This window comes from Narcine bancroftii, chromosome 14, assembly GCF_036971445.1.
Source record: "Narcine bancroftii isolate sNarBan1 chromosome 14, sNarBan1.hap1, whole genome shotgun sequence".
NCBI classification, from domain to species: Eukaryota; Metazoa; Chordata; class Chondrichthyes; order Torpediniformes; family Narcinidae; genus Narcine; species Narcine bancroftii.
Window position 1 is genome coordinate 64,354,044 of NC_091482.1, and position 27,254 is coordinate 64,381,297.

Below are 27,254 nucleotides of genomic sequence, written 5' to 3' on the forward strand. Positions count from 1 at the left end.
TGTAATTCTCTGCCACCTTTATTTCTAGATTTCAATTATTTAAAAATCAAACAAATCTATAACAGAAATTTGCCAAATATGTCTTGCAGTGCAAAAGCCATAACTGCACCTACATATTTAGGTCCTGTGATTCACACTTATGGTATGTGCTGGATTGTTGAATGAGTAATATATCAGTCTTACTGAGACCTATGCCATATTTTTTTTAAAAATCAATTTTTTTTCTTGTAGATGGAGTAAAACAAATACTTTGCTTACCTGAGCCAGGTTGTCAGGAATAAAACTCAAGCTCAATGGCAGACTTTTTAAAAAAAGTGCCAGCCAGAACAAAGCACTTGTACAGTGGTGTTTACCCTAACTTCAATCCCACTGTGATATGCAATTAACTGGAATCAAATAGTTCACTATTTGTTTTTGGATGTGGAAAGCACCAACAAATCTCACATTTATTATCCACCCTTAATTACCTCAAATTAAGTGGCCAACTGCTCTGGCAGCATTGAGACCTTATCCTTTGTCTGTCAAACCTCTAATTTAAATTGAATGTTTGACATCACAAACACTTGGCATCAGTCAAAAACCAAAAGTTTTTCTGATTGAGTTGCCTTTTTACCAGCAAATGATTTCCCCCTCCACCCCACCCCACCCCATGATTTTTGTGAGGTTACTTCACTTCTACTAGCAGAGCTAGAGCTGGGAAGATTATGGAAGTTGGTGCTAGCTTATTGGATTCCACAAAACCAACGTGCTTGGGAATTGCCCAGGTGTGGGTATATCCAGTTGATCTAATTAGGTCGGCCCTGTTATTTAATTCTAACATTGCATTCTGCTTTTGATTTGCTCTGGTTGTGAAGTTCACAAGACACAGATGAATGTAACAAGTTTATAAACAATCAATAGTGATAATATACACTCAATTTCCACCCACCAATTCAGTCCCTAGTCTGTGCTGTGTAATAGGATCAGCTGGTAGTTTCACCTTGCACACACATGTTGATAAACCAAGATTTCTGTAAAACAAATCTGATGTAAAACATGCTAGCTGGTTTGTACTTATCACAAATCAAGTTTAAGAAAAATCTCCAGCAGAATTAATCCATGCTCTGATTCAAGAAATTAATATCAGATTTTGAAACTTTAACATCCATACGTCTTTAGTTCCAGCAACACTTTGATCCACTGCAGATTTCCAACATGAACTACAGGTTATCTAGCCCAAATCCAGCTGCTCACCCTGTCACCGAAAGGCTAATGACTAACTTAGCTGTGCAGTACACCAAGGTACTGCCTGTCCCGCATCGGACTTGTCAGCCACAAACGAGCCTGCAGCTGACGTGGACGTTTACCCCCTCCATAAATCTTTGTCCGCGAAGCCAAGCCAAAGAGAAGAGACACCAAGGTATACATCATTAGAAGTGTTGTCTTGCCCAAGGACAGATTTAAGGTACGCTGCTATTCTTGATCAGAGAGGCAGGGTGTGAAGTGGTTGAACTGGGCTGACCATTCCACCCCAAACATTTGTCATAAGATCAGAAAATGATCTTGCCAAAGGACCATGGATGACAATTTAACTGCATGTACTGTACTAGTATTAACAAAAGGGAATCATGTGCCAATAGATTAAAGCAATATTTAAGTTTTTGTAAACGTGGAATACTACATAGACAAGTCCAACTCCCACTAGGTCTACTTTTGATCTTGTCAGAAAGATGGCAACCCTCCCAAGCATGCAGTGTATTGCCACATGGCATTAAGTGCCTCTACACAGCAGAGATACAAAACTGGAACAATCAAAATAAAACTGCCCCAAGGTTGTTTTTTACTTATTCAAATGAAATGCAACAGTTCTGAAAAGATGCTTTCACTCATGCTTGGCCAGGAAACTAAAGCCAGTTGAACACATGTCTACAGTATTGTTTTCTGGGCCACGGATGCCATTTAGATTGACTATCCTGTAACCTGCATCAACAGCAAGTTCTGTAGAGAAACCTTCTTTCTCTCCACGGAGCATTAAGCTACTTGTAGTTCCAGCACACAATGCTGTTTAACTAACATTTTAACTCAAAAAAAAAAATGGTGCTTTCTTGTCCATTAGTGTTTTTTTTCTACTTTTAAGGTTTGAATATGGCCAAATTCTTCATTTATGTAAATGTTTCAAATGTTATTAAAGTTCATTTTATCACACCAGTGGTGACCGTTTTCCTCAACTGATGATTGACTGAAATTACTGCTCAAGGGTGAAGAACACCTACAAGTTTCTTGCTGTGAAATTCATCATGAAGAGTAAACTCAACAACTTCAGATTGAGGTGTGCACTTTCATTTCATAAAACAGGCCCTTCAGCCCGAACTAGAACTCTGGTGAACTATACATATACCTCCATTCCCTTCATATTCACGTCTATCCAGAAGCAGCCTCCTGATCATCTAATGTGTTTTATAACCCTTATCCGGTTGCCTCTCAGCCCGACACCCCTAACATTTGACCCCTCACAATTCAACACCTCACTTGTCCAGATTAATTTGCACCTGCCATTTCTATGCCTATATCTAATCTATATCCTGTTGTATTCTTTCACTGTGCTCAAAAACAAATTTCATTACATTTTCTCTTAATCCTTGTCACAACTAACTTGCAGAAAAGTATACTTAATCTTGGTCCATACAGTTACTTGCAGGAGCTCACAGGGAAGTAAGATTTAACAAGCTTATCAAGGTTCTGCATTCTATATGTCATACCACTTTCAAACAAAAAACACAAGAATACCCCTGTCAGATGCAACTACCTATCATGTTGGGACAACACTTTGGACTATATTTTTTTATATTGTATTGCAAGTTTGTAACATTGCCCCTTTAGTGAAAAAGCTAATGTTTTCAAAAATTGTAAATAGGTATTAAAATTTAGAGCAATTGTGAGTAACATGAGAGGAGATCTTATAGAAACATGTAGGATTAGGAAGGGTATGGATAGGATAGATGTAGGAAGGTTTTTATGAACTGGCCAGGGAAACTAAAATGAGAGGACACAGTCTCAAGATTCGGGGGAGTAGATTTAGGACAGAGATGAGGAAAAATAGTTTTTCCCAGAAAGGAGTGAATGTTTGGAATTCTCTAACCAGGGAAGTGGTTGAGGCTGCTTCATGAAACGTATTTAAAATTCAGTTAGATAAATGTTTACATGATAGAGGAATTAGGGGATATGGGGAGAAGGCAGGTAGGTGGAGTTAGGTCATAAATTAGATCAGCTATGATCTTATTGAATGGCGGAGCAGGCTCGATGGGCCATTTTGGGCCTACTCCTGTTCCTATCCCCAAATGAAGGAAAATTAGTTGGGACAATAAGATTATTGGATGGGACTTGTGTTAGCTATGTAACATCTCAAAGTATCCCTCAATCTTTACTGTCCAAAACATATATAGGTAATAACATCTTATAGTGTGATTTATATCAAATTCTTTTCATCTGTTTTAGAATAGTACTCCAAACCAGTTTATATGGACATTGTGGATTTATATGGGGATAGAGATTCTGGAGAAATTTCATAACAGAAACTAAAGTTTTAAATGAGTCATTGAACTGCAAAGTTAATGTCAGTCAACTAAACCACTGCTGAATGTAACAGCAAGTGGCTGGGGCAATGTGCATCAGAGCTGAACATCCTGATGTTCACCACTTGGGAATTTGCCCACAGGAAGCGATTATCCAATTTCCTCCTAGTCAAAGGTACATGTGTGTGGGGGGGTAGGAAAGAAGGGGGAGAGGATCTCATACGCACTGTTTGTTTAATTTAATTCCTTTACCAGACAAGAAAGTTTAGGATTTTTGACCTTATCATTCTACTTAAATGGTTTCTTACTTCATTCTAATAGAACATTAATTTCTATGCCACTATCGTTGATTAATTAGTTTTCTCATTGTGGTGAGAGGTGTTAACTTTAAGTGAATATTTCTCCACTTTGGGCAGCTGGCATTAACAATAAGTAGACCTACATCAGTAGCACGGTTGTAGGTAAGACTCACAAATAAAGTGCTTGCCTTGTTGCTGCCACGTTTAAGACAGCATCCTGTCAATTCCAACTGCAGAAGGTCCGTGTGGTGGTTATCTACCATGTGGGAAATGAAGAGATAAAGTTGATTTGCCACAATACTTGCGTGGACAGAAGAAACACTTCTCATTGCTAAATATCACCATTTGATAGCTAATGTACTGAATAGTAAAATAATAAGCTTAGAAAGTAGTAGGTAGGAGCAGACAATACTTCCCACTGGGCTATTTAGAATCAGATGTTTAACATATAACATAACATAACAATTACAGCATGGAAACAGGCCATTAGGCCCTTCTAGTCCGCACCAAACCAAACACTCCTCTCTAGTCCCACCTCCCTGGACAATGCCCATAACCCTCCACCTTCTTCTCATCCATATACCTGTCCAACCTTTTCTTAAATAATGCAATTGACTCCGCCGCCACTATTTCTCCCGGAAGCTCATTCCACACGACTACCACTCTCTGAGTAAAGAAGTTCCCCCTCATGTTACCTCTAAACCTCTGCCCCTTAATTCTTAACTCATGTCCTCTTGTTTTAATCTTTCCTCCTCTTAACGGAAATAGTCTATCCACATCCACTCTGTCTATCCCTTTCATAATCTTAAATACTTCTATCAAAACCCTTCTCAACCTTCTACGCTCCAAAGAATAAAGACCTAATCTGTCCAATCTCTCCCTATACTCTAGATGCTTGAACCCAGGTAACATTCTGGTCAACCTTCTCTCCACTCTGTTTATATCCTTCCTATAATTAGGCGACCAGAACTGCACACAGAACTCTAAATTAGGCCGCACCAATGCCTTATACAATCTCAACATCACTTCCCAACTCCTATATTCCATGCAATGATTGATAAAGGCCAGCATACTAAAAGCCTTCTTCACATTCCTATTCACGTGAGTTTCTACCTTCAGGGAACGATGTCCCGTTACTCCTAAATCCTTCTGCTCTTCTGTATTCATCAATGCTCCAAAGAGGCAGGAGCGTGCTGTGCTGAACGGACGTGAGTAGAGTGGTCATTTAGTCTTAATTAAGAGTTAATAATTATGATTTAGCCTAATAAATATGGGTGAGACAGAGGGGAAACACAGATGAAGAACCCTATCCTTTCATTCACAATTTGAAACGTGAACTTGAGCCAGTGTTGGCACTGAAGGTGTGTGAAAAGTCCAGTAACACTGTGAATGAAATTTGTAATGAGAGGCTTAGGCAGCATCTTGGCTGACACATTAATATATTTCATCTGGTTCACAAAATGGTTCAGTTCTTAATTACTCTCTTCATCAGACAGCTCTTCAATTTCTTCTCTGTCTCCACCAATGGCCATCCAAAATGCTTTAGCAACCTGCCAAATAAAATAGGACTAGATTTGTGAACGGTAAACAATCCCCTTTGTAGATTGCAAACATCTGCTCAGCTTCACATAAACAGGATGAATGCAAGATAATGTTTTTAAGAAGGAAGGAAAAAAATACGTTACAAATAAACGAGGCAAAAAATTGCACAATACTTGTCGAAACATATCTATTTCTGTGTTAGTATCAGTCAGTAATACTTTTGGCAAATTGAGCTAAAGAGCTCATCTGTTTTGTAGCAAAGGTGCTCAGCTCTAATGCCAGCTAACTACACAAGGCGAAGATAAGATTACATTTTAAAGTTGGATCAAAACAGAAGTGGAGGTGCAAGATCAGTTTTTTTTTTGAAGGTGGGGCAGACTCTGTTAACGATTCAAAGAAAAATCATCAACTTTATTGAAGATTGCTCAAGATTTGAGTTCCTAAAACAATGTATAAAAAAAATAAGCAAAATAGTTAAAATAAATGCAGCTTAATTGGCACCTGATAAACCAGCTTTCTACTTAAACATTCATTCCCTTCATAACCAATGTTTCGGGAGCTACAAAATGTACTAGTTATTCATCTTGGGTACCCTGATAGCAGCTTAGAATCCTTTGATTGCCACTTCTGAGGTGGCAAGGACAACAAATGTAGACCAGCTGAAGCTTTGCTTCCAAGATGCACACCACACCGAGATGGTCCTTTATTAATAGTCACTGGGTGCAAATCCTGAAAATCCCTCCCCAAATGCCCTTTGGGAGCACTTCAACAGGACTGCAGCACTTCAAGAAAGTGGTTCAATAAACATCTTTAAAAAGGCAGTTAGGAGTGGGCAATAAATAATGGCCTTGCCAACAATGTCCAGAATTTAAAAAAAAATTTTTAGGATGAAAAAGGAGACAATTGAGTAGGCACAATATTTTCACTAGAAAATGGTTGGTTCTGGGATAACCAAATAAATCCCACAGCAAAGCAGTGTGACTAAATACACCCACAGGTCCAATGGACTGGAAAAAAAACCGATGACAAATTACAAGCAGCATTTAGTTGAAAGTCAATAGAAGTGTGAGTGTGGTTAGAAATCTCTGCCTCAAACCACCATTGGGGTAGAGTCTAAAATGTTAAAGAAAGTTTAAAAAAAGAAGTGTTGAGAGTAAACAGAAATGGGATGAGACCACAGAGAATTTGCAAACTGAAGGCTGCACGAGTTTGAAGACAACTTCCCAAAACCAAAATATCTGATGTCAAATCTGGTTTGCAGTGTACATTCACTTAGTTATGCTTCAGGCAATGCCACAGGAGATCTGCGATTATGCACAAATACCTGGAATTTTGCACCCCAAAAAAATCAACAAAAAGGTACCCACTTTTTCTGCATGGACTTTTCTTTGCTCATGAGGTAATGTTGCTGCTTTGTCTGTCAATTTAAAACAAAGAGTTACTCATGTTGCACAATGAGCTGGAAGGATTCCCAGACCATTAGTCATATGCCAGCAAAGCACACTTCAGCTACAATCCTTCCACTCCTCCTCCAAACACTTCCCACCCCCCCAAAAAAGCAGTTACACACCAGACAGAAATTATCATTTCAACTTAATAAGAGACCAGTGCCATTGTAAAAACAGTGCTGCTCGGTGATTCATTCATATCAAAATATGTAAAATGTAAATTTAATCTCAGCTAGTAGTACACATTTAAGTGTACATTGTTTCATACACACCGACATTCCAAGTTCCTTTGAACAGATCTGAAGGGACATATCCTAGGATAAACAGAATACTCACACAGAAGCCGAGTTGAGGCACAATAATTTCATCATTTTTGTGAAAATTGTTTTCAACGCAAAACCCACCTTTCATTTGCTTCAGCTTTTCAAACAAACGCTCAAAGTTTTCACAGTCAACTTCACCTGTGGTAAGAGTGGCAAGTTCTTGGATATCCAAATGTAACATTGGATCTGCTAGGCAAAACAAGCATACAGAACATTAAACAAATACTGAATGAAAGAACGATACTTTGGGGGACAAAGAAATTTGACATTTCATACCTATGACACTGTCAGCCTGAAGAGCTGCCACCCTATTGCTGCTCCCTGTGTGTGATTCATCTTCCGTTTCTGTAAGGCTGTGGTACTGAATTAAACAGAATAGTGGTTGAATGGTTCACCCAAAAGTACACATCTAAAATATTAAGCTTGTCATATAACGCACCTTAATGGAAGATCTTATGCAAAAACAGCACACAACAAAAAGCTATTTGCCATTCAACCTGACAGTTCAGTACAAGTACCCTGCCTGTATCAGGAAGTTCTATTCACGTGCGTATTTGTTATTGACCTTAAAAGACATCAAATCTATTCATCTTAACCCCTTTATACTTTAACATATTTTACATTACATCCATTCTTTAGTTCAAGAATTATTTCTTCATGATAACTTGATTTATAAAATCAGACTCTTATACCATGTCATCATAAAGCTGCAGATTCTTCCATATTTCATTAAAGCAGACACTGCTCATGTGCAAGGTTGGACAGCTAGCCTTTGTAGGAAATTTGAACACAAGGAAAATCCTAGCCAAACAATCTGATCTCCACCTAGGTCGATGGCAAATGGCAACAAGTTAAAGGCCCCTAACTTAGGGGTGGGAACTTGAATTGTTTGCTTCCATAATCCAGAGATTTGAAGGAAAATCCATAGCATTACAGATCTCAGTTTCATCATTATTGACTGGGAACAGAAAGAAGTTGGTCTTAATTGCTTAGCACTGTAGTCAAAGCTTCAACCACCCACAAGGCACTTACATATATGGATTAACCGAAAAAAAAATCTGCAATTTTGCAACATTACCCAACATCTTGGCCTGGTCCAATGAATTATAGCAGAATTATAGAACAGTACACCATAGAAATGGGTCCTTTCAGCTCATCTTGTCCATGCTGACCCTTATACCCATCTATGCTAGCCCTATTTTCCCTAGGCCTGTATCCCTCTACACTTTTCCAATCCAAGTACCTGTCCACATGCCTTTGAAACACTGTCATTGGATCTTCTATCGGTGTGTTACGAACTAGCAGAGGACATAAGCGAGGACTTCCACAGCTGATCCCATCAACTGATCAAGACGAACATCAAACACTGAAGCTTCGGTAATTCGATTTCAAAAAGGCTAAGATATTCACAAACACTTCAAATTAAAACTCACTATTATGGCAACTCTTTTCCCTACATTTTGGTTGAAGGAAGGAAGCAGATGGGAAGGCTGATCTTGATCGTGTCTGTTAATTCTGAGTTAATTAGCATACTGCTGAAGATCCAGCTGCACCGGGTGGGTCACGTCTCCAGAATGGAGGACCATCGCCTTCCCAAGATCGTGTTATATGGCGAGCTCTCCACTGGCCACCGTGACAGAGGTGCACCAAAGAAAAGGTACAAGGACTGCCTAAAGAAATCTCTTGGTGCCTGCCACATTGACCACCGCCAGTGGGCTGATATCGCCTCAAACCGTGCATCTTGGCGCCTCACAGTTTGGCGGGCAGCAACCTCCTTTGAAGAAGACCGCAGAGCCCACCACACTGACAAAAGGCAAAGGAGGAAAAACCCAACACCCAACCCCAACCAACCAATTTTCCTCTGCAACCGCTGCAACCGTGTCTGCCTGTCCCGCATCGGACTTGTCAGCCACAAACGAGCCTGCAGCTGCCGTGGACATTTACCCCCTCCTTAAATCTTCGTCCACGAAGCCAAACCAAAGAAAAGAAAGAAGAATTAGCATACTTACCAGATCCCAATACACTCAAAAAAAGTGTGACCTGCCTTTCTTTTCAAAATTAAATTCTTATAAAGGGAGAGATGACAAGGTAATTATTTCAAAACTGGGTTCTGAAACTATTTTAGGACATTAACCAAAATTCCTTTACAGGATTACAGCATGCAATCACACCTGGGTGTCAGTTCTTTAATACAGGATCACTTACTTCTGGTGTTTCTGCATCATTTCCACAGTTTTCAAGTACTCCAGTTAGACTACTGAGAATTCCAAATTCTTGAGACCTATCTAAGAGGGGGGGAAAAAAAGCAAAGTTTTCCATCAAAAAAAGTTACCAGATTTAGGTCATAACTAGAAGCATGTTAGTCTTAAATATGTCCAAGCCTGCTGACTTGTCCTTAGAATCCCAAAATAATAATTCAGAAATGGGCATCAAAGTTGAAAATTAAGCACTTTGAGTAAATGCATCACAATTTTACTTATCTAGTGGCTCCTCCTTCACTTTCTGCAAATTTGAAAAAAAAAATTTAAAAATTCACCTTTAAAAAGAAACAAATTCAGCTTTGGAAAAGGGAATGCGATCGGCTATTATAAATTTGGGCAGCAAATGGGATCATTTAGTATTTGCAAGTTAAAAATCATGATTAAAGACATTGTGAAAACCTACTCCTGGTTTAAAGTGTCATCTTAGTCGACAAATTTCACTCTGTATAAACTATTTCTCAGTGACATGAGCTACTGCAGGAAAAGGCAAGTCAAAAATAGTGGACAACTTAAAATGCTGAGTGGTTTCAAGAACCAAGGTTTACCAGAAATGGAAAAAATAGAAATCAAAAGTTGCACAAATGTTTGGAATGAAAGGCCTTCAACCTGAAACATTTAACAGTTTCTCTTTCCATAGATGCCATCTCATCTGGGTTTTTTTTTTCAGAATTTGTTTTAATTCAACTTAAATATGCAAAATTTAGAAGAATCTTAAACTTTGAACTCATTTTGATTTTGTCTCATATTCTCTTCCAGGTCAGAGGATAGGATGTTACACTCAACAACTTGACAGGAAGTAGAATCAAGTGTGAGGGGATAATATGTGATCACAAATGTTGGTGCCAACAGGAGATACTTGGCTTCCTCTTGCATCATACTTAGTGTCATCAATGATCTGAAAGGGATGTTACACATTTTTTCCCACCAATTCCCAGGAAACTGGGAATGCCAACACATTGCAGCAACCCAGAAAAGAAGGACTGATCCGTCATACAGATCAGGAAAGCCTCAGGTTTTAATCCTGGCCAGAACTGAGTTAGCAAATCTCATTCAGAGTGATGTGGGGATTATGTAGTTTTAGTCTCAGTGAAATTTAGAAAGGTAGCAGGCAAATGGAGTGCACTCAAAAATTACAGCAGTCTGTGGCCACAAAGCTGGGTTCAGGGCATTCAGTTAAGAAAGTAGGCAAAAGGAAAGACAAACCAGAAGACCTTGCTCACAAGCAATCCTGCTCACATACCACAGCCAGCTTGATCCGATAATGAAGGAATAACTTGTGCAAATGTACACTTTCAAGCCAGCTCCCTCAAGGAGAAAAATCAACAACAAACCAGGTCAGCAATAGTGGTTTGGGAGTACTCAGATGGAAAAGAAACTTTGATTCTACCCACAGCTGTCTACTTTCTCATATTCATTTAAAAGCCAGCAAGAAAGAATTGCAGGCACCTATTTGTGAACATAGGGCAAGTTGCAGATCATAAACTCAACACAGAAACTAACAGTGTCCTTTACTTGGGCAAATACATTCCAAATCAAACTAGCCACAAAATAAACATTAGGGCTAGGAACATTCCATAAAGGAATCTGCATAATCAAGTTATTTAGAAAATAATGATGGTTTTATTTTTACAAGACAGTGAAGAGTGGATTGATAAAAGGTAACAGAAAATAAAAGCAATATTGAATTTGAAGAATGATTTGTGGAAAAAAAAATCAAAGCTTAAGGATACATGAATGCAGCTAGCATTTGAACGATGGGTGCGCAAACAGCAAACCAAAGTATGATCTATTAGGAGTTTTAGAGACCATATTCTAGTTGATACATCAATACAAAATAGGCCATAAGGGAATGAAGGCAGAATAGCATTACTAATGAAGGAAAGTTTTGGAGTATGACAAGTTGACAAACTATTGCAAATTTTGAATATCAGGGCAAAACATGAGAGGGAGCAATCAATAGGTCCCCAAGGTATGATCTCTTGAAACGTTAAAGTAAAAATGGGGTGGAAAAATAAAATCAAAGGAACATATGAAATTAGCAGTAACCTTGAGAGATTTCAATTTGCACCCTGATTAGACAAACTAAACTGGCAATGATATCACAGAATTTGTTGAGAACATCAGGAATTGCTTCTTTAGAGAAGTACATGACAGAACCTACCCAGGAATATGACATTTTAGATTTGTCTATGAAGTATTAGAGATCACGTGGTTAAGGTTCTCCAAGAAATAGTGACCACAACAAAGTAGAACGTCAGATAGAAGAATCCCACGCTGTAAGAAGTTTGTACATTCTTCCCGTGTCTGGGTGGGTTTTCCCCAGGAGCTCTGGTTTCCTCCCACTGTTTGAAATGTACCAGGTACGTAGGTTAGTTGGGTGGCACAGTTTTGTGGGCCAAAATGGCTTGTGTGTGTGCATGTGAATAAATAAATGGACACACGCCACCCTCTAACCACACACACACACGCCACCCACTACCCACACACACACGCCACCCTCTACCCACACACACACGCCACCCTCTACCCACACACACACGCCACCCTCTACCCACACACACACGCCACCCTCTACCCACACACACGCCACCCTCTACCCACACACACGCCACCCTCTACCCACACACACACGCCACCCTCTACCCACACACACACGCCACCCTCTACCCACACACACACGCCACCCTCTACCCACACACACACGCCACCCTCTATCCATACACTCACGCCATCCTCCATCCATACACTCACATGCCATCCTCTATCCACACACACACACACGCCTTCCTCTATCCACACACACACGCCTTCCTCTATCCACACACACACGCCTTCCTCTATCCACACACACACGCCTTCCTCTATCCACACACACACGCCTTCCTCTATCCACACACACACGCCATCCTCTATCCACACACACACACACACACACACACACACACACACACACACACACACACACACACACACACACACACACACATAGGATGAACCCACCAGGTCCAAAATCAATTTAAATAAAAGGCAGTTACAAATGTACGAAAATAAAGTTCTCCAGAGGTGATTGGGAAAATATGCTAGAAGAAAGTTCAGCAGATGTGCAGTTTGAAAGCCACTCCATTACACAAAATGTGTTTACATTTTTGCCTATAAAGACAAAGTGTGCCTCTACCAAGAGAAGGAATGATATGATGGAGCAGGTGACTTACCCCTACTGCTAGTTCTTGAAGTATTGAACCATACAACAATTACAGGACAGAAACAGGCCACCTTGGCCCCTCTAGTCTTTGCTGAACCACTTTTTTCTCCTGGTCCCACTGACCAACACCCTGCCCATAACCTCCATACCTCTCCCATCCATATACCTGTTCAAATTTTTCTTAAATGTTAAAAATGAGCCCACATTTACCATTCAGCTGGAAGCTTGTTCCACACTCCAACCACTCTGTGGGTGGAGAAGTTCCCCTAAACATTTCCCCTTTCACCCTTAACCATGTCCTCTCACCTACCCTCAGTGAAAAAAGCCTATTTACTCTGTCTATTCTCCTCATAATTTTAAATACCTCCATCAAATCTCCCCTCATTCTTCTACGCTACAGAGAAGAAAGTCTTAACCTATTTAACCTTTCCCTGTAACTCAGTTCCTGAAGTCTGGGCAACATCCTAGTAAATCTCCGCACTCTTTCCATTTTATTGATATCTTTCCTGTAATGAGGTGACCAAAACTGCACACAATACTCCAAATTTGGCCTTACCAATGTCATATACAACTTTAACATAACTTTCCAACTCCTCCACTCAATACAGGGGTACTTTGATTTATGAAGGCCAATATGCCAAAAGCTCTCTTTACAACCCTATCCACCTATGACACCACTTTCAGGGAATCATGTACAGTATTTGTATTCCCAGATCTCCCTGTTCTACCCCCCCTTCAGTGCCCTACCATTTACCATGTTCATCCTTTCTTGGTTTATCCTTCCAAAATGCAACACTTCACACTTGCCTACATTAAATTCCATCTGCCATTTTTCAGTCCATTTTACCAGCTGCCTCTGCAAGCTTCTTCATTGTCCACAATACCTCCAATTGTCATCTGCAAATTTGCTGATCTAATTTACCACATTTATACAAGAAGAAAATATATCAACAGTGCAAGTAAATGTTCACTTTAATTTGAGTACCCATTTTAAGTGCAGTTAATCAGTCTCCATTATTTTCCTGTCAAAAACTCTCTTTTTCGTTGTATTAATCCTATGCGAACTATGTTTGGACGGTCTCAATTTAAATCTTGATACTCACATCGTAATCTATATTTTCAAATAAACATCCAAAAGGGAATATAACAATACAGCAATAAGGCTATTATTCCAACAGTGGGACTAAAGTAATGGAATAGGATTGATAAGTTTCATGTTGTTTGAAGAGTTTCTCTTCTCAACAAAACTCCCAATGATAAACTTGAGAAAATTCCCCTTTTTTTTACCTGTTTTCATCTCAACATTTGACCACACATTCGCATTCAAGGCTTGAATAATTCTTGTTACCCCAGTGGATTCAGGGAAGTCATCTGTGCAGACATAATACATCACAATATTATTAACAGCAGAGAATATGGAAATGCAAGGAAAACAAACATCTGAAATATCTACTGGAAATTTGAAAATCGACAGAAAAAAGTTGATACAAATCAGAAAAATACTAGAAACAAATATAAAACACTTACACAAGGAATAGCTAAGATATGTATTTGGACAGTTTTTTCTGTGAAGAGCATGAAATTTTACTTGCATTGGTATATCATTGATTTTTCAATGCTTTGATTTTTAAAAAATAAGTAAACCATCTCCTTTATCATACTCCCCGTCTCGCTGGTGTACCAAACATGCATCCAAGCAGGGAAATTGCTTCATTTCTGATCTTTTCATCTACCAGATCTTTGCCCTATAGCTGATTTTGCACTATGATTTATAGCAATACAAATTATCTTTTGAAAAAGCTGATAATTTTTTTAGGTAATTATCACAAAAGTTCCTCACACCAGTACCATCAGTACATTTGAACATAGAAATAGGAGGAGGCAAACATGCATTTTGTGGAACTTGTTTAACTATGTGACAAGACCACATTTGATCCTGTGTCTTCCCAACCCCATGTCCTCTTGAATAGCCATTCTCAACCTTTTTTTCAGCCACCCTAGGATTCTCCTCAAAGTGGACAGCACAGTTAGCGCAACACTTTTACAGCACCAGCCATCCAGGTTCAAATCCGGCGCTGTCTGTAAGGAGTTTGTACGCTCACCCCATGTTTGCTTGGGTTTCCTCTAGCGCTCTGGCTTCCTGCCGTCTTTCAAAAAACATATGGGATTTGTAGGTTAATTCGGACGGCACGGGTTCATGGGCCAGAAAGGCCTGTTACTGCGCTGCATCTTTACATTTTTTTTAAATTAAAATTAAAAAATTATAAGAAATGAATGGGCCCCCTTCCCTGTAAAGCAGTCTTGTTTTCTTCTGTACTTCTCTCCAACTAAGTAAAATATTTATGTTACACGAGGTGGGGTGGCACCGCGAGCGTAACACCTTTACAGTGCCAGCAATCAAGACTTGGGTTCAAGTCCCACACTGTCTGTAAGGAGTTTGTACTATTTCCCATGACTGGGTTTTCCCTAGGGGGTCTGGTTTTCTCCCATCGTTCAAAACGTACTGGGGTTATAGGTCAATTTGGTGTAAATTGGGCGGCACGGACTCATGTGCCGAAATGGCTTGTTACTGTGCTGTATGTCCAAATTTAGAATAAAATGTCTTTGGCCCTCGTTGAGAATGGTTGCTCTAAATCAACATTCAAAAATTTCTAAGTCTTGGATCAGAGATTGCCAAAGATATGGGACAGTCAGCAGATGGCATTCTACAAGAATAATTTTGATATACAAACCTTCTTCATCTGGCAATTCTTCTGGATTAAGTTCCACCAATTCAAATCCATATTTAATGCACCATTGCTGTGCCACTTGTCTACTCACCCCTGCATAAAAAAAAAGATGATCAGATAAATTAAAAAAAATAGACTGCAACACTTTTTATTTAACCCAAGTAAACTATACAGAGATTAGTACATGGAATTATGATGAAGTTGGAACCTGGTTGGGAGAAGGGCAGGACTGGCTGCTCAAGTTTGCAGTGTTTAGATGTTTCAGACACACAGAGAGGGATGCAAAAAACAGTGGATCAGGAAGAATAAGCCGCATTTAGAAAGGACATCCTGGAGGGCTCACTCAGCAAAGCTATATGCGTAGAGGTCAGGAATGATAAAGGTGTAATCATTATGACGACGTAACTATATTTCAGGGGCGACCAAACAGGAGCTCTTTGACATGACATATGCACCATGTGGAAATAGGTTGGCTGTAGGACGTACCAATACACCTGAACCCGCCCCGGGATATTTGGAATCCCTGCAGCCAGACCAGGGGTCCCAGGACAGTCTCAGCCCAACCTCGTGTCAAGGAGAAGGAAGAGGGAATGGGCACTGGAGGAACGGCCTCTGAAGAGGAGCAGAACAAGCAGCAAATGCCGGAGTCTGGTTTTCCCTCACATGGGCTGGGCCACACTACAGCAGAGTGCTGCCAATGTGGGGTGTGCAGTAGAAGGGCTATGCAAAGCTGAGGGTCCTTTGCAGGGAGTGGCCACAAGGGTCAAGAAGGCAGGATTGGGCCAGGAGAGCTCCGATGAGGTATGACCTGCCCTAGAGGCAGGGTGCCTGTCCAAGGCAGGCACTCGGGGGGGGGGGGGGAAAGAGAAAGCAAGATGACAGAGATGGGGAAGAGAGGCTGGAGCATGTCCCCTATGAGGATCATATCTTGGCACCAAGCCAGGACAGAGCTGGAGCAGTGAAGGTCCTGTTAGTGGCCATGGGCAAGCCCTGGCCCTACCAGATGGAGAGTCAGCACCAAGCAACGCAGAAGTTAGTCTGCTCCATACCCTAGCTTCTCCTCCCAGCAGCTGCTCCCCCTATTCCCGCCAGCGACTGGGAAGAGAGGGGCAGAGAATGAGAATGGGGAGGACCAAAGCTGTGGGTCCCCTGGGATCGCCTTGCTATAGGAGGTAGCTTTGCATCAGCTCGCTTTCCACATCGTATGCCCAGTTGTGGACGCTGCAATGGTGCAGGTTTCTGCAGAGACCAGTGGCAGCAGCGTTCCCAAAGAGAAAACATCAGAAACAGGAGCAGGAGTCATCCATCCAGCCCATTGAGCCTGCTCCCACATTCAGTGAGATCACAGCTGATCTGGCCTTGGATCCAACTCCTCCTTTCCTCCATAACCCTTTCTTCTGCAATGATACAAAAATATATCTTTCTGTATCTTAAATATATTTAACGAGACAGCCTCTCAGTTTCCTTGGCTAGAGATTGCCATAGGAAATCAGACCAGATTTGAAAATATTTAGCCTATATAGGTATACTTTCTGATTATCGAAACTAATACAAATTAGCAGTTTAAAAACTACATACATGAATAAACATCATTACATACATCTATTTCTTAATATTTATATAAAAGTTTTGTAACAAAATATGCATGCAAGAGTAAGAAAGTGCATGTAATAATTTTTCATGTCTTGCAGCTCTCAAACATCTGAAGTTTATCCTGTGGCTCTTATGCAAAGCAGGTGTAGCCACCCCTGCTATATTACTTCCTATTGCCATTAAGATAGAGGAACACATACACAGGCAGACTATGAAAGGATGCTAAGGTCACAGAGTTAGACGGGACAGAATTTGTTAGGTGCATCCAAGAAGGGTTCTTGATGCAGAACGTATATAAACCAACCGGGAAAGGGAACACTCATGTACAGTACTGGGAAATGAGCTTGGCAAGGTGATTAGAGTTCTGTGGATAGGCATTATATGAATAGGTTTTCAGGGAATTAAGTACAAGAATGACTGGACCTTGGTGCGAGGAAGGGGAAAAACTAAATTACAATATTAGGCAGGAGCTGGGGAGAGTCAATTGGGAGTGCCTGTAATTGGTTAAGTCCACATCTGTGATGTGGGAATTGATTAAATGACAGCTGGTTAGAATTCAGGACTAGGATGCTTCCATGGGAAGAAAGACAAGGATGTCCAGATTTGGGATCCTTGGATAATGGAAATGTTGCAAATTTAATCAAGAAGGAAAAAGCATATGCAAGGATTAGGAAGCTGATATCAAAGTATATACCAGTAGTCATGCACTTTGATAGAAGGAAATGAAGTAGACTATTTTCTCAGTGGGATAGAATTCAGAAAGCAGAGGTCCAAAATGACTTGGAAGCCATGGTGCAAAAGTGAACTTGCAGGTTGAATTGGTAGCAAGGAAAGAAAATGCAATGATAGTAGTCCTTTCAAGAGGACTAGTATATTAAAGCAAGAATGTTGAGGCTTTACAAGACATAGGTCAGACCACATTTGGAGTATTGTGAACAGTTTGGGCCCCATATCTTAGGAAGGATGTGCTGGCATTGGAGAGGATCTAGAGGACATTTACAAGCAGAATCCAGGGGATGAGAGGGTATGAGGAGCACCTGATGGAATTTAGAAGGCCAAGGGGGCATCTCATTGAAATCTACTGAAAAGGCCGGAGGGTGCATGTGGCAAAGATGTTTCCGGTTTTCTTAGTTTAACACTTTAAAAATACGATGAATTTCTAAGTGATCTCATTTTTCTATTTGATTAGTTGAATGCTGCACCTCACTGTTCCAGTACATTAATGGCTGGCTTTAAAACGATCAGCTCATTCAAATTTACTGCATCTTATCCACCACATAATTTATTACATCAAACCCAATTCTGCTTAATGAAACATACTCCCAAATTCTAACACATCTCCAGTTTAACTTCTCAACCTTGTGCCTTTATCTTTCCTTATCTCACTGTCCAGAATATTTCCTGATGTTTCTTGGCACCAATTTTGCTACTTTGGTCCAAAATCATTCCCTTGTCTTCAATATACAAAAGGTTTACAAAACAGAATATGGGATAGGTGTTTCTTAAAGGGGTGAGGCATGAAAGTCTGCAGACCCTGATTGTAGTAAAAACACGAGACATCTTGAAAATGGGCTCAGGTCCAAAATGCTGGTAATATATCTTTACTTCCTATGGATGCTGTGACACCCTGCTGTTTCCCCAGTATTTCTGTTTTTACCATGTACATTAATCCTTCATCATGTTATTCTCCAGATTCCCAAAATGGAACTGAATAAGAATTATTGAAAAGGATTGGCCGTGGAAACAGTCTTGCACTTTTTTTTATTTCTAAAGGAGTAAAATGCAAACACATTCCAACTTTCAATTAAATATTTTACTGGATCTTTTGCTATGACGTACAAGGAAACTGTACAGATTCCTGTGGTAGATTATTTCCCAACATGAATGAGGTTATATTTCTTTCTTAAAACTTTGTGGACATGGGTGCTTCCAATTGGGAGGGGGAAACAAATCTAATGTCTTGTCAGTGGTGAGATTGGTGTGTTGGTATTATTAATGGTGAATTAAGAAGAATGTACTTACATGACCACCTACAAAATAGAAGTGGCTAGGAGAGTTCTTTCCCTCCCTGTAGAGCCTTGCAACTAACCACTAAAAAAAACACTTTCAGCTAATTTATATATATTTTCTGAGCCCAATGGTTTAACAATTTTTATTTTAAGTTTTTTTTAAAAAAAAGGTAGGTGTTCAAGATGAAGAATTACTTGGTTCCACTCTAGTTGTGATGTGACTGACGAGACCAAATATGGGAATAATAGGCCCTTCCGCAGATAGGGTAGATGGTTCCCAATGGAGCGGGTGGGTAATTAGCTGGTTTGTGATGTGGTGTCCTCCTTCTACTATTTACAAAGTGCTTCTTATGCGTGGATTCAGTATGCTCCTTCTCTGCTTTAAGCAGTCATAAGCTAGGGATTCCCAAGAGAGTTGGGATGCTATTTTTTTTTCCAAAAAAGGTAGGAGGATATATTTGCTTTTTTTGCTTCTGTCCACAGAAATCTCTTCCTGCGAAAGTTTGGAATCATACTGGTTTGGGAGCTCTTAACATTACTGGATAAATAGTGGATATCTTCAACCAAAACACTAAGGAATTATTAATATCTATGCTCAAATACTCATTTAAGTTTGATAGGGGATCCTCAAGATAATTGAACGACTCAAAATGTAGACATTACTGCAGTAGCTCTTCATTATTCCCATAGTACTTGCTGTGACAAAATAATATTTCTCTACATTGATGTAATTAATCCTTAGTAACTCAGAATTTGGGTTAAAAAAAAAGCTCAAAATACTAGTTCAAATCACATGATTTTGTATGTTAGAGATCTGAGGAAAAATTAAAACTTAGTTCTCCAATTTTCCCTGTTTATGATACCCAATCTTTTTGAATTTCGACTGATAAGTAGTGTTCCAGAACCATCCTCAATGGGTATTCCTTCAGACAAATCCAGCCAGTGATTGGAGATAGGCAAGGGTACTAAACTGAAATTAAAGGAAACTTGTTATCCAAAAAGTGCAAGTTGCACCTAATTAGGGTAAGAATCTCCACGGTCTTCACTTCCTACAGGTTTGTGGCATTGGTTTAAACAAAATACAAGATTGAAATCTTTCCCTCTAACCTTCCTCAATAAACCGTCTCTTTTCTGGGTTATTAATAGGCTCTAAATGATCTGTTGAGCAACCAGTGACAAGCTCCAAGTCTCAATATGGAGGCAGATCATGGTACAAATTATTATCTAAAAATACCAACTTCATAATCAATGTTGGAAGCAGAAACTAAGCAAAATACCATTGTCTGAAACTCTGTCACACACCAGAATCAAAACTTCAGGGGACCATTCTTGAGTTAGAGAAAGCCAAGTGGATACCTCGTCAAGGCCAGAATTCTGAAGGTAAAAAGTACAACTTAATGAAGGTCAAAGATTAAACAAAGAAAAATAGTAAAATTGCCAATATGTCAAACACAGAAAGAGGAGAGTTCACGGTACTCCGAAAGAAACAGTTTTCTCAGATAAATTCTCATGACAAAGGGGAAACTGTAGTATTCTGCAAAGCAGTTAGATACAAATTTTGGTGAGTAGCACTACTCCAGAGAACAAAAAAGTTGCTCCATACAGTACTGTTTCTAGAAGCATCCGTTACCACTATGGGCTAGAAATAGAACTCTGGCCAAAGTTAAAAGTATTGTTTTGACCCAAGAAAACTCTCAAAGCAGAATTTAAATGAATGAAATAAATTTCCAAACGATTCAGCTGATTTTTATTTTGGCATGTAAAAGCATGAAGTAGCAACAACAGAATTATGCAGTCCACTGTATAAATTGATTGGTCGTCATTGACAGGAAAAAAAATCTTTTATTGTTATCGAATGCAAAATTATGTTTGCCATTGTTACACAGATCACAAGGTAGGAACAGTTTAATGTTTAGAAATTGGATTTAGACACAGAAGGATATAAATAATAGACTCATGGTTCAAATCCTTATACTCTTGAGTATGGGAGAAATCTGATGCAAGAGCTAACCAGGCTCCCCTGATTGTTCATCTGGGTCAGTTAACAAGACCAGGTAGGCACCAGGAATCCCACCTGGTGAATTAGCCAAAGAGAAATAATTGCTTTCCCAGGCATCAAGTAACCTTCTATGAAAAATCCATGCATAAACAGAAAAGAGCATTGCTCTCATGTTGGCTCCGTGAAAATGCAAGCTGACACATAATTGAGATTCAAAAGTTGGATAAGGAATCTAACCATCAAGCATCTGTGGAACCATGTGCTTAAATAGGTCAATGTTTCTGGAGAAGCTGGGAGAACATTGGTGAAAAGAGATCGAAAAGAAAAAAACTAGCATATTTGAGTGCACACATGGAAGGGAACTTTTTGAAAAACATCACTGTTTAGTTTAGCTGTTCATTTGCCTGTGTGCATTCAAATGCCAGATTATGATACTGGCACTCAGTACATCTTAAGCAAGCAAAATTCTAAACACAGTATTGGGAACAAACCCAACTGTGGTCTAAGATTTAAGTTTACCTTAAACATGGGTGGTTTAGTGGAAATGATTTGTAGAATTCAGGTTCACTTTACACCTCCCACATTTGAACTGAAAATGGTCAAATGAAGATTGGAACAGTTTACATTTGCATTACAGAGTGAGAATCAAGAAAATGCAATTTCAGTAGTTTTGGTTTGGCTTGGTGTCAACTGCTCCCTGATCCCTTTGCGGTACTCGGACACGAGTAACACTCTACCCTCATAGGTAATAAAGATATAATAAGAAACAGGTTTTCCTTACAGTTGTGCTGTCAAAGTAAATCACGAATGCCTCCACCGAGTCAGCAATTTCCTTTGTCAGTTTGAATTTGTCGGGCACCACACAGAGCTGAATGTTAGCTGTATAATACTTGTTATCAATGGTCCATGGGTAGAATCGGACTACATTTCTTGGGCCAGTGTATTCTGGAATGTCATCTGCTCCAATAATGTCTAAAAATAAGAGATTTAAAAAAAAAATCATTATTTCCTGAATCAAGTTTAACCTGACATATAATAGGGAAAAGGAAGGAGGTCAAGAGGAGAAAAAGACAAAGTTGAACTGTCCAATTTTCAACATGATCCCCTAACATAAAAGAATTGCAGTTGACAAATGTAATCAGAATATTGCTGGATCACCTGCCAAAAGTTATCACCAAAATAATGGGGAGTTGAATAGATTAGCCAGACAATATCTCCAAGAATAAAAGAGATGAAACATTTGTTTGGAGGCCGGAAAGAAATGAGGCCCATCATCAAATCAAGAAAAAAGTCTCTTTCATTTTCAGCCCACACAAAAAATAAAGATAACTATTTTTACATGCTTAATTCACCAATTTTTGTCATTTGCAATTTGACCAATAATTAGCTCTTAAAATAAGATTTTCCATTTAAACTTTAGAATTAGTTTGCCAAAATTCCCAATAAACCTGATTGTTTAGTTTGCATGAAAATCTGTAACAGTGCAAACTGTTACAGTTATGGCTTTGCACTAAACAATCTTCAAGTTCATTTGGAATTTTATATTTGCTGCAAAATTGGTATATTTAATTTTTAAGATTGAACTGGATGTTGAATTATAAATGGTACAGTATAAAATTACAAAGGAGGACAAATTAAATAACTGCAAACCTTGAATGCCCATATGGGAGATTATTCCCATGCTCATCAATTAACAAATTAAATAAGCAATACGTTTAACAGCCCAAGTTGTACAAAAATTAGACAACGAAGACAAAACTATGCTTTTAAAATCAACGCAAGCCAAAGTGCAAAGAGTCATTTTACGTTGTCAATAAAGCAGAATCTCTCATTTCCATACTGCGGACAAAAGGGGAGGCAAACTTTCACATCACCTTCTATTGGTAATAGCTGTAGTGGTTTAGTAAAAGTTCCCAATTTAATAACATCATCTATGCTATTTTTAAGCAGAAGAAAAAAATTAGCCACAGGTCAGCAACTTGCATTTATATAGCACCTTTAACATTGAAAAAGATACCAAAATAGATCAAGCATTGAAAAAAAGAAAAACAAATCCAAAAAAGGATATAGGGAAAGATGTCCAATAACTTGTCCAGGAGTAAATTTTAAAGGAAAATCATAAAGTTTGAGGCAAGAAGATCGGCGAAAATAAAATCGACAACAAAAGAGACAATGTGGCCCAAAATAATAGTGTAATTTAATACATCATAGCCAACAACATACTGTTAGGGATTAAAAAGCGTTTAAATATTCAGAGAAGAATTCATGCATAGGATCTTCAAATCCTTTCCCGTTACAGTCAAGAACAATAAATGTCATGAGAAATGAGAGTGCCTTCTCTATTGAATTTGATATTCTTTTATCAAGTTTTATAATTGTTCCCATCTCCTCTTCTTCCTTTGGCAGTTCATTCTATATTCCCACCACTCTGCGTGAAGAAGGTGCTTCTCGATTGCCCTTAAAATCTTTTGAGCCTCTCACCTAAAATCTGTGTCCTCAACTTTTAAATTCATCTACACTCAAAAAGAGATGATTATTTATCTTATCCACCATGATTTTACAAACCTTTTACACCCTCTTCTGGTCCATGGAGATAAATTCCAGCCTGTCCTTGTAATTCAAATCCACCAGTCCTGGTTATATTCTCATCAAACTTTTCTGCACCCTTTCTAGCTTAATGCTATCTTTCCTACAGCTGGGTGACCAGGACTGTGCAGAATAGTCTGAGTCCCCAACATTTTGTACAGCTGTAACATGGAACTGTGTATCTACAGTATATCCCAAAGCATCTCTGCTATACAGTACTGTCTAGAGCCTCACCATTCACGATGCAAGACCTACAAAAGTGGAACACCTCACACTTGTCAATTCTATTTGCCATTCCTTGGCTTTCCTTATTCATCCAGATCGTTAAGGTCTAATACAGGTATTTTTATTGTACTATTAGATGTTGGAGAAGCAATGAATTCTAGACAGTCTGATTATTCTGTGAGTTTCAAGCTATACTGACCAAGACTTCTTGCAAAACTGCAGCGCAATGCTAGAAAATGTTCATTCCAATATGCAAAGTTTGTGAAAATGGTATCTCTGGAGTTATTCCAGGCTTTCAGATAACTGTATATGTTGAAACATTTGCATCAGATTTCACTTGCAATTTAAACTTTTTAACAAATAAATCACGGTTGCTGTAAATAACAGTTTTCTTTGCATAGTTGATGTAGGCTTTTGAAATTTCGAGATGCATGAAACTGCACCAATTTTTACAACACCCAGTGAAAATAAAATCAATACTTATAAAGGAGGTATATGCTTCATCATCTATAATTACAAAATACAATCCAGAATCAGCTTAATTGTAAATTCAACATCAAGAGTAGAGGGCCAAATAAAACAAAAATCACACCACTCTGCTGTAGCACAAAGCCTCTTTAAAAAAAAAACCAAGTAGATATGACTGGACTGCTTCTAAAGAAATACAATCCATTCACATGTCAAATCTACTTTGGTCTTTCTGGTAACAATGGATGACTATATGTGTTCAAAACCCTGCCTTTGATGTCAGAGGTTACCAATAGTAACCTGAATTACAAAGAAGGAGATCAGCCCATCCTAAGTGCATCTAAAATCCTGGAATATTTTGGAAGCATTTGTATCTGTTAATATTCTGTATCAATGGTAGTGAGATATAGCCCAAGGACAGAGAATGATGCTGTTGTATTTACAGTGCAGCAGGAATAGCTAAACTATGGCCATGAGCATATCAAACCCTGATAATGCAACACACAAGGCCAGGGAATTCAACTGAAGTATTTTTCCTTACCCGCTGCCTAGTCCTAGTGTCATTGCACACTTGGAGAAGGCTATCCTTGAATTAGAATTCCTAGAGAGTGTAATATGAGCCCCTTAAAAATAGGTAGAATAATGGGAAGTGTTCCATGGGTGCAAAACTTTTTTTTTAAGGTCAGTCCACTACCCAGAAAAACATCACTTTTACAGGATAAAAAAAAACTAAATGGGTGAAACCAATTTGTAAAAAGCAACAAGAATTTAAAAATTAAAAAGTGATTCAATGTACAGCAGTACAGGGGGATAACACTGCTGCATCTCTAGTGGTGGAGTTGTAAAAGAAATGTATAGCAGAATGGGTTTTAATTTTGCTTGGGGGATATTTTAATGCAATCATTATCAACATGTAAATACAAGAAACTACATTCACTCTTGTACAGTCAGTAAAAGGCCATTTCCAGCAGCAATATTCAAAACTGGCAGATGGTGACAGATGGTGAGAGAGGCAAACAATGTGGTAAAGAAAGTCAGTGCAAAAAGGAGAGCGCCCTGGTAAGGGAGTGGCAGCTTTTCTTATCTACCTCTCGACCGTTTCCTTTTTAAATCATGTCTTCTCACCACCCCCCACAATAAAAATTTGCAAAGAAATTTGAAATAATGCATAATAAATCACTACTTCCCAATGAAGCTATTTAAAAAAAATCAGACTGCAGTACAATAGCCTCAAATCACGAAGCATTAAAGTAAAACATGAGGAGCTGTGTCTTCCTTTGTGAAACCTAAACGACCTTTTGGAGGTTACAGTGTCAATATTCGGAAAAGATTGCTTTTGTGGAAAGTTTGAAAATCACTCCTTTAGGTAGCCATCTGGATTCTACTGAGTAAGTCGTAGCATTACTCTGTCAAACACATACTAGACATTTAATCATTTTTGATCATTACAAACTGAAACTAAATGTTAATATTTCCTTTGTAGTTTGTTAATGAGTCACCAAAATAAATACTCAGCAATTATATATTCAAGCCTCAAAATGAAACAAAGAAAATGATAGCTGCAAATTGCCCCAGTAAAATGGAATTTTGCTTATAACCCTTCAACGTCACTTCCCAAATGCTTGCAGGTAATTTTAGACAAGATAAAGTGCCGACACTAAACTGGCTTTAAAAAATATTCTTTTCATAATTTTAGAAACAAAGATTTGCAATGTTGGTCCTTTTATCACTGGAATACAGTACAATAGTACTGACTCACCCAGCGTTACCCAACCTTTCCCTAAAGTTAACTTCTCCACCATTTTGTTCAGGTGCCTGTCTACATTTTGCTCATACCTTGATGAAGGGCTCAAGCCTGAAACTTTGGTTATGTATCTTTGTCTTTGCTATACAAATTAAACTGTTTGACCAGTTGAGTTTCTCCAGCATTGGGTTTTTACTTTATTCAACATCTGTTCAAGGACTTCATTTGCGATACTCTTTGTTCATGCTGACCTATTCTTACCATTACCACCGTAATGGCATTTGGGTCTAAACTTTTCCTGATTCTGGAAGGGGAAAAAACCCTTTGATTTTTCTTTTTGTTTTATTGTCTAAATTGACATGGTATTAAAATCACAGGTACATCCTGTACTTCACAGAGCTGACAGCAAAAAAAAACCACTAATTGTCTTCTCTCCTGTTAATATACAGATCAGAGTTTGTGAGAAACCCAATGTTAAATCAATTTTCTTTAAAGAGCCTCACCTTGTGTTATCATCACACAAGCTCAGATGACTTGGAAGTGACAACATCACTGTAGATGATGACCTACCATCCACCATTATCCTCTGCCTTCCATGGACTCATTTTGCCAAAACAACTTGAATTCCATGTGCCCCAACTTTCAGAACTCTGCTTCTGTACAGGAGACCTGATCAAAAATCTTGCTAAAGTCCACATATACCAGATCTACTGCCTTGATTTCATCAATTTTCTTAGTAACCTCAAAAAAAACTTCAAGATTTGTGGGGCAGCATTTCCCATGTGCAAAACTGCACTGACCCGTTCCCTACTATTCCAAATGATCATAAATCTCATCCTCAATAACTTTTTCTAATAGAAGGCCTTCTCAAGAGCAATTGGGGTGGGCAATTAAATGTATGGTCTGCAAAACCCATATTTCTTAAATGAATAAAAGTTTTCTTACCACTGATACAATGCTCACTAGCCTAGAGCCCTTGAATATGGGCACAATTTAGCTTCCCACCAGCCTTCCAGTAGGTTACCTGTGGCTAAACCTAATGCAAACATCCCCGTAAGAGCCACAGTAATCAATCTTCTGCTTTACTTTACTTAACACCCTGGGGATCTGTTCACCTCAGTGTACTTCCAACCTCTCTAACAGATCTGAAACATCAGAATAACTTCCAAATTTACTTTTACCAGGTACTCATTGTAATATAACGCATCGAACTTGTCAGCCACAAACGAGCCTGCAGCTGACGTGGACATTACCCCCTCCATAAATCTTCGTCTG

General features: G+C 38.9%; 1 protein-coding gene across 1 annotated transcript; it reads right to left on the reverse strand.

The window, feature by feature from the left end:
• Positions 1-27,028, reverse strand: aagab (alpha and gamma adaptin binding protein). The gene is made up of 12 exons (XM_069910562.1): positions 27,004-27,028; positions 21,738-21,928; positions 20,235-20,331; positions 15,359-15,448; positions 13,914-13,997; positions 9,369-9,448; positions 7,440-7,524; positions 7,245-7,352; positions 6,760-6,809; positions 5,331-5,400; positions 4,024-4,106; positions 1-1,010 (listed from the first exon to the last, which is right to left on the reverse strand). Exons 1-12 carry the CDS (start codon positions 27,026-27,028, stop codon positions 963-965), a joined length of 1,011 nt encoding a protein of 336 aa, XP_069766663.1. The 3' UTR covers positions 1-962.
• Positions 27,029-27,254: the final 226 nt, after the last annotated feature.

What these genes read in the sequence shown, in the direction of transcription:
- aagab (XM_069910562.1), bottom strand. Translation starts at nt 27,028, where the DNA reads ATGTTTGCATTAGGTTTAGCCACAG. An exon ending in TGCATTAGGTTTAGCCACAG is followed by an intron (nt 21,929 to 27,003) that starts GTAACCTACTGG and finishes TCTTATTTTTAG; the next exon opens with ACATTATTGGAGCAGATGAC. An exon ending in AAATGTTGAGATGAAAACAG is followed by an intron (nt 9,449 to 13,913) that starts GTAAAAAAAAGG and finishes CCCCCCTCTTAG; the next exon opens with ATAGGTCTCAAGAATTTGGA.